The 14,347-nt window shown below is 44.8% G+C and overlaps 1 protein-coding gene across 1 annotated transcript in view; it reads left to right on the forward strand.

Moving 5' to 3' along the window:
• Positions 1–1,380: 1,380 nt before the first annotated feature.
• SNCB (synuclein beta) overlaps positions 1,381–14,347 on the forward strand; it is a 59,684-nt gene continuing 46,717 nt past the window's right edge. The window contains exons 1-2 of the mRNA XM_060240206.1: positions 1,381–1,716; positions 2,670–2,804. Of these exons, the coding sequence (XP_060096189.1) occupies positions 2,684–2,804 (121 nt within the window). The 5' untranslated portion in view covers positions 1,381–1,716; positions 2,670–2,683. The remainder of the gene's footprint in view (positions 1,717–2,669; positions 2,805–14,347) is intronic.

Here is a 14,347-nt window from a genome sequence, read left to right on the forward strand (position 1 = left end):
TTTGTCTGATTTTATACATGTTTATTCGGAAAAGAAAAACCCTTACCAAGTTTGGTTTAGGACTGCCACCTCAAATTCTACAAATTATTTCTAATGTCCGTTTAACCCAGAGGTGTCAAACATGCGGTTCGGGGGCTAAATCAGGCCCCCGGAGGGCTCCTATCAGGCCCCCGAGCAACTGGCTGTCATCTGCTTCCTTCTCCTGCTCTCTTGCTTCCTTCTGCATAACAGCTTGCTTTGCAAGGCTTGCTCAATTGCTCAGGAGCTACAGAGCGAAACCTCTCTTCCTTCTATTGACTGTGGCTTCCCCCCCCCCCTTCAGTCCCTGGGGAAGGAAGGAAAGAGCCAGAGCTTCCTTTGCCCAGTTCCCTGGATCCCTTGGGAGAAATACAAAGAAGGTACCTTTAAGACCAATGAGTGCTAACGTTTTAAGCATGTTTTAATTTTTTAAAAAATATGTATTTGTGTTCTTTATAAAATGTATATCTCTGCTACCTAATCTTAAATAGATTAACACATGGGCCCGCCTGACATGGCCCAATCCGACATGGCCCGGCCCCTCAAGGACTCATTTATGTCAGACCCTTTTAACAAATGAGTTCGACACCCCTGGTTTAACCCTTTCTCCTGCACCATTTTTTCTGATCTAAATAGCCTCTTAACCAAAAGCTATTTGCTTCATAGGAGAACCTTTAGGATTACTTCGAGTGCAGCCTTGCCTGAGAATTCTGGTCAGATCTTGTTGACATGCTGATTTTCTAGGTAAAGGAATTGGAGGATCCAGTAGGTATTTCCACGTGCAGCCTGAAATGACACAGTCAACAGTTAGAAACTATGAGAACTGGTGTTTCTGTGGGCTGCAGAACGCCCCCCCCCCCTTTTTTTTTTGCAAGTGTAGGCAAGGCACTATCAATCCGAGCCTATTTTAAAAGGGCATATAATAATAAACACTTATCCAGGAGGAATCTGCAAAACCTATTTACTTATGGCCATCAGAGACGAGACTGAGGAGAGAGTATCGGTGATTTCCATGGCAGCCTGGATCCTTCTAATTAAGCATCATATGTGAATATCCAATATTGTTTACCACATTTTTCTAGCGCTTAGGAAACAGGTTTTCTGATCGTGCTTTGTGGCTTGAAAAGAAGGAGAGAGAACTAGCGTTTTCTACGGGCAAGGCGGCCTAATTGCTGACGGGCGACTACGTGCCTGCCTCTGCATGTACAACACTCGCCCGGCTTCCCCCCAAATCCCATGAAGGACCTCGAGGTCCTTCCTTGTTAGCGCATCGCTCGGTCCCTCCAGTTGGGCAGGGCAGAAAGGTTTCTGTTGCTCCCTCCTTTCGGATGCTCCGCCCCAGTCACCGGGCGGGAGGCCTTCCAGGTCGGGGGTCCCCTGCTGCATCCGGGCAGGGCGGAGGGGCGGGGAGCGCGGAGTGCGCGTTATGATGAAATCCCCTCGCCGGGCGGGTATAGGGCGCGCGGTGGCTCATTGCAATATTCAGCAGCAGAAGCAGGGCGAGGGCACCGGCGTCTCGTCTCCTCTCTCTTCCTCCTCCTCCTCCTCCCCGAGCTGCTCCATGGCAGAGCTGCCCTGACTCCCCCCGCTGCACCGCGCCGCCTCAGCCTCAGCCTCTGCCACCGCCCGCTCCGGCCCGGAATGATCTGAACCCCCCAGTGGAGACGCACCGGAGTCCAGCGCTATTGCCCATCGCAGGTGAGCGGCGGCTTGGCGGGGTTCCCTCCGTCTGTCCCGAGGGAGGAGAAAATTGCAGGTGTGGGTAACACGAGATCGGAGAGATCCTCCATGGATTGGCCAGGGCGCGGGTTATAACGCTGGTCTGAAGGTGAAACGCACACACCCGTTGGTGGGCTGGCGACGCGTGGCTGAGATCTCTTTTGGGGAGGGGAATGGCTTCTGGCGCCTGGCGAGGTTGCCTCTGAATCGGGATGCTGATGGAGATAGGAGAAATGTCATCGTCCTGGGGACACCCCCTCCCCCAAATAATTTACAGAACCAGCAGCCTCGCCAGCCCTCATCCCTCACCCTTCTCGGGTTTCAAGGACACGGAGTCATCCCTGTTTGAGTTGACTTGATCCTGGTTCTCTCCCAGTTTCTTTCTTGCCTTTTCACATATGGGGAAAAACCAACCCATGCTTTTGAGGGACTGGGCTTGAGAGAGGTGGTTTCCAGTTAAAAGGAAGGGGACAGCTGCAGCCACTAGGGCAGGCAAGGTAGGCCAGGGTGATGGCTGCTGGGGAGGGGCAGCCTTTGCTGCAGTAACAGCTGTCACTAGACTTGTTGAATCTGGGGCACAGGGTTGTTTTCCCCTGGCAGCAAGGGCGACTGGGCATCGTCCATGTCGCTGCTCCCCTTATCTTTGGAGAGCAACCTCTCCTGCCTCTCCCAGCTCAGTGGGCTGGTAAACTGACAGGGGAGCCAGGGCTGCAGCATGATGCTTTCCAGAGCTGATCAAGATGGGCAATGTATTCTTCTGACTCTGGATACCAGCCTAGGGGAGTGCTGTGCCAGCCATTCCCAATCTCCCCCTTCCCATCTCTCCAGAGCCGGATTCACCTCCTTTCCCCCAGCAATGTGACCAATATCCTTGGTGGAATCAGCAGAGCCCTCTGCTGAAGCCATCTTGCACCGTCTCTTCTCTCACCCAGACCTCAGTGCCGGGATGGATGTGTTTATGAAGGGCTTGTCCAAGGCAAAGGAAGGGGTCGTTGCTGCAGCGGAGAAGACCAAGGAAGGGGTAGCAGTGGCAGCAGAGAAGACCAAGGAAGGCGTGCTGTATGTGGGTAAGACTGCTACAGGCACAGCTGCAGAGCTGCCCCATAGGCTGTGCCCTCTTTTCCAAGAGAATCAAAGGGGAGGGTACCATGTCAAGATGGGGGAGAATCAAGCATCCGTTGAGGGGTTTGGGGCTCATTTTATGCAACCCTTCTGAATTGGTAAGTTGGCTTCTCCCCCCCCCCCCCCTTCTCTCTTTTTCTGTGTGAAGCGTTCTAGGGCCATGGTGGGGCACAATGCACAGGGCAACAGCAGACCAGGAAAATGGAGTCTGATGAAGGGTGTGTGTGTGTGCAATTTGTATAAAGCCATTTTTTCTCCATTCTTCCTGGACCTATGAGGGCAGGGTGGGGGGCAGATGTCAAAGATCACTCTTCACTTTTGACAGGTTTCATTTTCTGGAGCTGGTTTGCGGGAACCTGCTTGGTTTTTCTTGTTTGGTTATTGTTATATAATTACTGTACAATATTCCGTGTACTTAAAATGCTGTGAGCAGATGGTCAAGAACTGTAGTGCTCCTTTAACTGAGAGTGCATCACATTCCCATAGACAGACTGGGAGTCTGTGACAGAGCTAGCATATACCCAGGATTTTTGAAAACTCAGTCTGGAATCAGATTCATTTCTTTGTCTGCTTTATTTGCTTCTCGTATGGCTGGTCCTACTAGTCCCTTGGGGAAGGGGGGAATTGATGAAGTTATACTTTTTAATTGGATCAGTAGTTTAAAGATGGCATAAAAGCACCTGAGTTTCATAGATCTCTTTATCAACCAAAATGAACCTACTCAATTAATAGTCTCATTTTTTGCCTGATGAAGAACTCATTTGTCCTGGTGAAGAATGCCTTTGCATATTCTTTAAAGGACAGGGGTATCCCCATTCTTGTAGATACAGTAATTAAGCACTGGTCATTGGTTTTCTGTCTTTCATAGGCATCATCTTCAACCCTCCAGATTGCTGTCTATATGCACAGGCTACATCAGACAGCACTCTGGATTCGGCTTCCAGATGTTTTGAGCCAGCCGTTCCAGTCTAGCTGTGTTTAGGGACCTTGTGCTAGGGCATAAACAGTGAGCATAGCTGCCCTTCCATTCTAAGGAAAAGGGTTGGTTGGTTCTCTGTTGGCTGATTTTGTGTCCAGTTCAGCATGAGAGTTCAATGGATGAATATTCATAAATGTCTGCTCTGCATTCAGGAGCTATTTCAGTTTTTACAGATTCGCTAACACACACACACACACAGAATCTGTTGGGAAAAGCCAGAGGTGTCCTCCAATCACAGCACTCCTTTCAGTCAGGACAGAGAGACACATGCAAGCAGAGCTCCTCCTCCCAGAAATCCATGTACCATCTTCTCACCAGCACTGGTGTCATCTGTCATTTCACTTCCCTTTCTTCCTATACAGGGGTGGTCACTCCTAGAATTGTACGTGCAAATTTTATTTTTGTTACTGAATTGATACAGTTGCATCATGTTAAGTGTTGCCCCAGAAATGAAATGGCAGGCATCCATGATGGGATTATGAAACTGCCTGATTCAGACTGGCAGTTCTATTGAAATAAAATAGCAGATAAAAAAAATGAACTAGGCATTATATTACATACACTCTCTTGTACATTTTTAGTTATGTTTTTACTGTAATGGTTGTAACTGCTTTGAATATGTTGTACATCGTCCAAAGCCCTGCTTTGACAGGGATTGGGCAATCCATAAATTTAAGCAAGCAAGCAAGTACATGGATGCAGTGGTGCAGATGTGCCCCTAGATAATAGAGAGACTGTGATTGTGAAGGAGGAAGAAAACAAAGACCAGAAAGCAGGAAGAGTTCTGGCCTGATAGCACAAGAGTATCTGCCTCATTCATGCAATTCAGACTTTTCTGTGAAAAACTGGGGAAAGTGCAAAAGTTATCAATAAACAGGGTGTGGTGTGGACAAGACCAACTGACTTTTGAACACACTCCAACATTCTCTTCTGCTAGCATTTCTTCCTTGCTTCTCTTCCTGACTCTTAAGCCTGGCTTATCTTCCTCCAGTGCAGACATTACAGCTAGGGATGGCAGCCTTCAGGTGGGACCTGGGCATTCCCTGGAATTACAACTCATCTCTAAACTACAGAGATTAGCCCCCTGGAGAAAATGGATTATTTGGAGGGTGGACTGTATGGTGTTGTACCCCACTGAAGTCCCTGGCCTCCCCAGGCTCTATCCCCAAATCTCTGGGAATTTCCCAACCTGGATGTGCCTAACCTACCTCCCATTCCCCCTTCAGTGGCCAGAGGGGACCTGACCTAATTACAACCAAAAGAACAAGCCTGATTTGAGCCCTTTATGCGTCTAGGAATTGTTTGCTATAGATTCCCAAATTCTGTTTATGCAGAATCATCGCATGTTAAGACTGTGATGGACCTCCCTAGATAGTCAAACAAAATCTGAAGTCCAGTGGCACTTTGAACATGAGGAACGTTTATTCTAGCATGAGATGTTGCAACTCAGAGCACACTTTTTCAGATGCAGTGGGTAGCTCCAGCCATAAACTAGGGTTTTGCAACAGCACAAGCAGACAGTATTATGAACTTCTTTAGAGGATATTCAGGAAGGAAGGTAGTAACTCCTGTATTGCTCACGCATGTGCTAAGAACAGGAGCTGTGTGCTGTTTGGGACCAGGGTATGTGAAAGGCTGCATGTTCTCATGTGTATCTATCCACTGTTTTGAAACTGTTTAGAACTCCTTCCTTTTGAACTGTTTAGAACAGTTTAGAACTGTTTAGAACTCCTAGAATGTCCCCATTTTCAGATCTTACACAGGTGGTAACTGAAGCTAGGGTCTTGCACCCCACAAGATCAGCTTACAGAGTAGTGCTTCCTCATTTCCCCCTTCTGCAGCAATGCACTGAACTCAGCAGACCTTCAGGAACAGCCCTGGAGACAAAATATGGGCCTACAGTAAGGGAATTGGCAGACATTACCACCTTCCACTCTGGAAGTGTGATTTGTCTTGCTGGAGGGCTGCCCATGGCGTATGTGTAGCTTCCCCCACCCCAGGGCAAATAATGCCACCCTGGGCCATTTCATATCAAGAAAATGGCAAAGGAGGAAGGATGAAGCTATTTCTCAGGCTTCATCTGAATTGGGCCCCTGTGGTGCTTCAGAATAGAGCTTCCACAGAAAACTCACTGCTGCTATCTGGCTGCAAGTCCCCATGATGATCAGGCATTACCACTTAACCTGAGGTGGTTGTAGAATGGTGTCCTCAGAGAGTCTCTCCTAATGTTACCTTTATAGATCTTTAGGGGCCAGGTTAAGACTTTAAAGACTTTTACAATATCAATATATTTTTTTCTCCTTGGAGGACCAGGTTTAGAAAAGGTTTGGTTGGAGGGCACTCTTCTTCTGGCTGATAAGCTGAGAAGGCAGTTACTTCGCTTTAGTTCTCATCTCTTTGTGAACAGTGCAGGAGCAAATGAGGTTACCCCTGTAAATGTGATCTTTGTCTTTTATCCGTCAAACTCTCCCTCTGTCTTCTGCTGATCTTCTCCATCTTTCTCTCTTCCTCACAACCTATCCTTCTGCTGTGTCTATCAGCTTCTCTCTCTTTTTCTGCAGGGTATAGCATTTTTTCCGCTTCTTGGTTATCTTACTGTAGAAAGGCACAGTAATCCTCCTATGCTTGGGAAGACTTACTAATGAAATTAGAAACCCCCTAATTAATGTCATATAAACAGCAATTCTTGTTGCCTGGGCAGGATGCCTTCTAGTTAGTAACTAGCACTGTTAAAGAGACCTGAGCAGCAGACTTGTGCCTTTTTCCCTTGAAGCACCCTTTTCCTGAAAGTTCCTGCATACTGTGTTGATTTCTCTTCCTTTTGTATCATTCCCTACTGGGAGCAGCAGAAGTTTCAAGTAGCTGCCCTCTTTTCTTGCTGTAAGCTTTGCTGCCTAACATGTCCCCAGGTCTGAAATCTTTTCTCTGCAATATCTCTATGCAACTGCATTTGAAGAAAAATAATAGGCTCCCTGGAATCATATGTTTTTGTTTTAAATTCCTATTTTCCCAACTGAAAACTAAGAGGTAGTGGCTGGAATAGATTATACAAATTTAGAGAGGTGAATTTAGTTTGGTAGTTTTTACAGATTGCATAATTACATGATATTTGGTGGTGTGAGAGATTTCCCCCCCCCCCCCTTCATGGAATTGCTATATATTATGCAGGGTTTTTTTCCCCCTCTTAGAGGGTGGAGGTGCAACATATGCAAAAGTAATGGGGAAAGAGTATGATTAGGAGGAGTGGAGAAATGGTGATGGGGGGGGGGGAGTTACAGGTAGTGGCTGATGGACATGTTAACTAAAGAAGTTGTGCTATATGATCACTGGATACTTTTTCCATGTTTCCATTTCTAGCAAAACATGCCTGCCATATTTTTTCTCCTCTGCAACCATGAGGGCTAGAATCCTTTTCTTTGTTTAATGCAGCCAATATAGTTCAGTTTTGCTCCAGTTGTTTGGTATTGCAGCCATGGCCCCACAGATTCCTAGCATACATTCTTCTTGTTTGTATATAAGTTAGGAAGCCCTGCCATTTACTAGCAGAGGAAGGTCTAGGAATCACAGTGGAAGGATTAAGAGCCGTGCCTAGACCCAGGGTGTCAAACATACAGCCCGCAGAATGGAACTAGCACATCCAGGGCTCTTATCCTGCCCACAAGCAACCAATTACCTTTATTGCCAGATGACACAGGCTATGCATTAAGTTCCTGTATACTGTCCCAGTGCTAATGTGTAACAAGTGGGAGGGTGGGCATCAGGATGATACTGTAAAGAAATATGGTAAGAGCATTAAAGTTTATTTGTATTTTGAGTAAAAATAATGCCAATTGAGTTTGCCTGTGTCCTTTATAAAGTTTGTATCTCCAATACCTGGCATGACCTTTTATGGCACACATGACCCAGCCCAACAAAGTGACATTTATGTTAGATCCAGTTCTTGTAACGAGTGTGATGACTCTGGCCTAGGCAGCTGAGTCCCACACATTGTAGACATGTAGCTCATCGAGTCAGAGTCACCAGCTCTAATAAGCTAGTTCCTACATTTTCAAACTGTGGATCAGTCTTCTTTAAGGATATGTAGGTTATTTGGATAGTGTGAATTCCAAGATGGCAGAAGATCTTAAGCCGGTTTGATCTTTTTCCCCTCTTCCGTGTTCAAGATTGCAGAAGTATCTACAAGTATCTACAGAAGTATCTACAAGAAACAAGCAGAATTTGCTTTGAGATTTAGGAATATCAGAGGCTTTCCTACAATTTTTCCAAAAACTATTTCACTATGATCTTTTCAAGTCATGCCCACATTGGTGCTGTTTTCCTTGCTGCATGGCTATTTTCCCTCCCCCCTCCAGGGGTCCTTTTTAAAAAAAAGAATCAGTAATTGGCATATAGCTATGGCAATCTGTTAATTACTGATTTTAAAAAATTAACCCCAAAGCCATCCCACAGTGGTACTGGCACCTGGGATAGGAGAAATAAAGGAAAACCTGCCAGGTAGAAACCCTTTTCTTGCTGCTGCACTGAATTGCCACCTGCAACAGCAACAAGGAAACCACAGAGAATAATCACCTTGTGGAAGTCACTATTGTTCTCATCAGAGACTGCTCCCTTTGGGTCAAGGGACATAGAACGGGTTGGGAAGACTGCTCCCTTTGGGTCAAGGAGCATAGAGCAGAGCATAACTCTCAGACCCCTTTTAATCTTGCAGAGATTAAAGATGGGTGAAAGGGTTGTTCTTGTGTTCTGCTCTTTTCTGTAGAAGGGTGTGTGTATGTGTGTGTACACATGCTTGCCAAAGGGACCAGTGTTCTTAGTGGGGAGGCACCAAAGAACATTTTGTTCAGCACCCTTCAAAGTCTGGAGCCAGCCTTGAAGCTGCGCACACATGACTGTGTATGAAGATCTCTGTCTGCTTTATCTGTAGAACAGATGGTTCATGTTGGGCTGGTCAGCAGCCGAGTAGGCTGAGAAGGGGGGATCCAGCTACCTTTACTGCCATTCCACTCGTTATGCAGAATGAGGTGGTAGAAGAATGTATGTATGCTGTTTCACATTAAAAACATTATCTTTGTATTCTAAATTAGCACACTGGGGAGAGAGGTTTAGTGCAGCCCACTTTTCCTGATGCGCTGATATACAATGTGCAGGAAGATTTTTTTAAAAACGGTCTCCCCTACCTGCATGCTGAGGTGGTATGGTCCATTCTATCACCTCATTTTTGCTGCATGTGTAGAGCTGGCATTTAGTCTGACAATTCTCACAGAAGTAACTAAGGCTGTAATTTGGTATCCATTTAACGGAAAGTAAACGCCATTTAACTTACTGAGAGTTCCTTTGAAGAAAATGCATTTAGGGCTGTACATTTCCTTCTGTTATTACTGTCTCAAATGTACTGAATTACATTTGGCTAAGGAATCCGATTGACAGGTGAGTCTAGCCTTGGTCTATGGGAGAAAAACTCAGCTCTCCCACAAGCCAATGGCTCCCTTGTTTTCGAACAAAAGAAAGCTTTGCAACCAAGATGGGAAATAACTTCCTTTACCTCACTCTGATTGTGTGAAGGGAAATTTATTTGAACCCTCTTAAGAATGAACCAATACAGGTGGAGCATTCTTTGAATGAGATGGAATGCTGATTCGAACTATAGTGGTGAGTACGGGGATCAATTGAGGAGCAGGTACCCTGTCTTGGTCAGTATTTAATGCAGAATCCCGATCCTCTGAACACATCTATAGCTATTGCTTTTCAAGACAGAGCTTCCCATCCCCTAGGTATGCCCTAGAATAGATTCTTTTTTCCTAGATGGATGACCTTGCACTTGGCTGCACTAAAATGATTTTTGGAACAGGCCCAGCATAATAAGCAATCCAGACTGCTGGAAATGCCCAGTCCTCCTCATTAATTGCCACTTTGGCCATTTTGTATCTTGGACGTGTTTTATTGGCAGGCATTTTAATATCTTCCACTATATTGCAAGTATGTGTGTATATATGTATATATATAAACAGATCCCTCTGGGAGCTTAATGGGGGCATGTCTACTTTCAGCATACTTAATAATTGGATTGTGCATTTCATTGCTGTCATATAATACTGCTGTTTTAATTGGAATGTCCCAAGGTAGCATGTCAAGTCCCTTAAAGAGGTCTGTTGTAATGACTTGGTTACCCTTATGAACCAAAGCTTGTAAATAATGAAAAGAGAAATCTCAGGAGGTGCTCGGCAGGAGAGTTACAAGTAGCTAGGAAGGAGCATGCAGCTGCTAGTTGGGCTCCTGGTTTCTCTAGCTGTACTGTGCTGGCACTGTAGAATGGGACAGAGATGGTATCTGTGCGGAAGTCTCAGCTTTTGTAACCCTGGCTGGAACCATGGCAGAGGCTGGGGCAGAAGCTCAACTGAAGCGTAACTGCTTCATTCCCAGTCCAGAACCTAAGAAATAGATTCCTATTATTTTAGTCTGCTCAGTGCTTCATTTTCATTACCTACAGATGTTGAGAGTTTACCCTAAAATCGACTGGCAAATTCGCCAATCCAACTGGCAGAGGGCCACCATGAGATCCTGCACAGAATTGCTCCAGTGGCCCCAATTCCTAGGATGCAACAAAGGTGCAGCAGAACTCATGCTCTGGAAGTGCAAGGACCAAATGTCAATTCTTGTAATCTCTAATTAGAGGACAGCAGGTAGTAAGGATCCCTGCCTGAAATCCTGGACATCGCTTGCCAGTCCAAGTAGATGATATTGGGCAAATGGATCACTGGTATAAACAGAATAATCAGTTCATGAGCCTGCTGCTGCTCCTCCTGCTTCTGAAAGTGATTCAGCAGCCTGAAGTGGTTTGTGGGTCATTGTTATGTCACTGCTTTTGAGCCATTCTCCTGCCACACTTATTCCTGTTGTCAGGTTGATTATTATTATTCCCATTTTACAGAGGGAGAAATGAAGCACGGGGAAATCTTCATCCAAAATTTTTAAGAAATACAAAAGAAAAGCAGAACTTTGCACCAAGGTACCAGAAATTCTTTAACAAGGAAAACTGGCTTCTGCAACCTCTATAAACCATGGAGAGTAACAGACTTCCATTTTTTTCACAATACATTCTGAAGGAGCTGGGCATATTTAGCCAGGAGAGGAGGTCTCTGAGAGGTGATATGATCACCATCTTCAAGTACTTGGAGGGCTGTCATATAGAGGATGGTGCAGAATTGTTTTCTGTGGCCCCAGAAGGCACTTCCGGAAAGATGGCGTGGTGAGACGCAGTGCAATCGCTGAGCTCCGGCGTGCACTGTGATTTGGAGTGCTCCAGAGAGGTCCCTTTTCGCAGGGGGTCTCTTAAGAAGCGTCTGAAAGACGCATCGAAGCTTGGGGGAGCTGGTTGGGGGTTTGGGAGGAACGCGGAGGCGTCCCTACCACCCCAGCCTGTCCCTCGCCTGGAGCTCTCTAACGCGCGTGCTGCGCAACAACCAGGCCTCCGGGAATAGGAGCGGAGGGGGCAACTGAACTCAAGCGAGCTGCCCTGAGCTGAGATTAAATTCGAAAACTTCTAATTGTCAGCATAAACGGAATATCAAAAGAGAGACCATTGAAAGAAAAAGTACCGTCCGGCGGAGAGCGGGGAAGCGAAAGTCGGAGTAGAGGCGGCCGGCGGCGCGGTGCGGCAACGGAGAGGTGGAAGGGACCGTATAACAGGTCTGTCTGGGCGAGAGCGGCGGTGGCGGTGGCGGCTGAGTAGCTTGGGTGGAGCGGTTTAGCCAGCTACTGGAGTCCGAGGCGTTGGTGGCCCTGACCTAGACGGAGACGGCCATAGCAGAGTGTGGAGAAAGTGCCGAGACGTCGGGGCGAGTTGACGGGGAGGCGGAATGAAAGCGGGCGGTGAAGCGGCGAAGCGGAGAAACGGCAACGGCTTTGTTGAATAGAGGTGGTGAACGGAAAGTCGGGGAGTAATGGCTGGGCGCATGGACTGGAGCGAAGCAGCATGGTGAAAGATGGCGCAGAGTGGTGAGTGAAAGAGGAAGCGGCGGCGGAGAGCGGGTTAAGAGCTAAAGACTGGTGACGGGACTTTAGAAGGTTGCGGGAAAGAGAAAAACGACTAATAAAACTGAAAAAGAAAGAGAAGGAGAGACAGAGAGAGAGAGAAAGAGAGATAAAATCAAGGCTTATCAAGAGAGGGAGAGGCAGTTCTTAGCAGGGAACACTGCGGCTGTCCCTCCCTTGAAGAAAGGGTGAGAAATAAAAGGATATAAAAACCAGAGAAATAGAGACAGAGACTAAGACTATATATAATAACTCTCCCGGAGTAGATTGTAAACGGCTAAATAAAAGGGGAGAAAGAAGACAGAAGACAGAAGAAAGAAAGAAGAAGATAAGAAGCTAAAAATAAGAAGAAAGAAGAAAGAAAATAAAGTAAAATTAATAAGACTGAACTCAAAATTAACAGTGGATCTTAGCTGTCAGGATTATATTGAAGTGTGAGTTGTGTTTGATAAACTTTGAATATTATACTATATGCTAAATAATGAATGGCTAATGTGAAGAAAGGTTAGGGGAAGAGGTATTGATTTACAATTTATTACTTGCTTAGGTATTGATGAAATGAGGATTTGATTTACCAGTGAAATTGATTTATTGATTTTGGGGAAGATACGATAAAAGGAAATGGTGGGGGTTTGACTTGACTTATGTACTTAGTAGCAGCAGTTAAAGGGGCTCATAACTGCTGAATGGCCAATATATATTAATATCCTGAAGTAATATTCTGAAGTAATTGTTTTGTACTGCAAGTGAGAAGTGAAACAGAAGCTTTGGGTTCTGTGCTATGAGTAATAATTGAAACAGAAGCTATATGAAACTAGGAGAAAGTCATTTTATGTTTTTTCAGTGACCAGGAAGACTAAGAATATGGGAGATAAAGAGAAAAAAGAAAGGCAGATGGAGGCCAAAATTAAAAAAGTGGGTCAGGGCACCTCACCAGGAGGTCAAAGAACTTTACCACCAACAGATAATCAGGAAGCCATAGAAAAACTACAAGCAATAATGGTGGCAAATTTTAAGCAAAGCCAAGAAACCCTGGAAGCGATGAAAATGGACCTGATGGGGGAGATTAAAAAAACCAATGACAAAATGGACGATTTCCAAAAACAATTATTAGCAAACACACAGCAAGTGCATAGTTTGGTTGCTAAAGTAGAAAGACTGGAAGATCAAAATAAGGTCACCACAGTGACGGTGCGAGAGAATCAAGACGAATTAATGGAGTTGGAAGACAAAGTAGCAAAATTAGAAATGGAAAAGGCGGCATATGTATTAAGGTTCCAGAATATTCCAGATGATAGGGGAGAGAACCTGGAGGAGAAAATGTTGGAGATACTAAATACAGAGGAAGAGAAATTATTGGAGGGAGGAAAGAGTGAGATTGACTGGGTAAGAAGAATATCTTCCTCCTATTCTAGAAGACACAACCTGCCAAGGGAAGTTTTAGTAAGGTTTGTTAGAAGAACAATCTGTGAGAAGATTCAAAGAAAGGCAAGAGAGGAAGGTTTATCCTGGCAAAACAGTAATATCAAAGTTTTGAAAGATGTTCCCTGGTCAGTTCGTCAAAGAAGACAAGGATATAAGAAGTTGACTAGTTGGCTATTGAAGCAGGCAATTCAATTTAGATGGCTGGTGCCAGAAGGAATCTTTTTTACGTACCAGGCCAAGAGATATAATATTACCACTCTGGAGAAAATGGAAGACTTTTGGTGCAGCTTTGTGGCTTCAAGTAACCAGAGTTCTGATATAGGGGAAGACCAAGAGGAAGAAACAGACCTGCGTGGAAAGGAAGTAGAGGACACCTATAAACTCAGAAGAGAAGGAGTCAGAACAAGACAATTCACTAAAAGAGACCAAAGAGCAACAGAAGGAAGTAAAACGATATTAGGATGAATAAAAAGACGGGATTACAGATTGTATCGGTAAATGTGAACGGTTTAAATGAACCAAAGAAGAGAAGGAGAACCTTTTTACAACTTCAGAAAACTAAAGCTCAAGTTATTTGCCTTCAGGAAACACATATAAAGGAAAGAGATAGGAAGTTTCTACAAAATAAAAGATTGGGACAGTTATATTGTTCGTGTGATGAAGGGAAAAGAAGAGGAGTAGCCATTTATGTTCATCATAATATAGATTCTAAACTGATTTATAAAGATGAAATGGGAAGGATCCTGATAATAGAAATAACAATTAACAAAAAAAAGATACTGCTTGTAAACATATACGCTCCGAACGACAAGCAAGAAATTTTTTATAAAAAGATACATGAGAAATTAGTGGAACTACAAACAGAAGCTTGTTGTATCATAGGAGATTTTAATGCCGTATTTGATCCTCAAAAAGATAAAAAAATTGAAAAGTTAAAGAAAAATCTATCACGTAGTGTCTTGCCAAAGGCCTTTCTTAAGATGGTAGAAGAGTTAAGCCTTATCGATATCTGGAGAGTGAAGAACCCACAAACAGAAGATTTTACACATTTCT

This window comes from Heteronotia binoei, chromosome 5 (assembly GCF_032191835.1).
Source record: "Heteronotia binoei isolate CCM8104 ecotype False Entrance Well chromosome 5, APGP_CSIRO_Hbin_v1, whole genome shotgun sequence".
Classification (NCBI taxonomy): domain Eukaryota; kingdom Metazoa; phylum Chordata; class Lepidosauria; order Squamata; family Gekkonidae; genus Heteronotia; species Heteronotia binoei.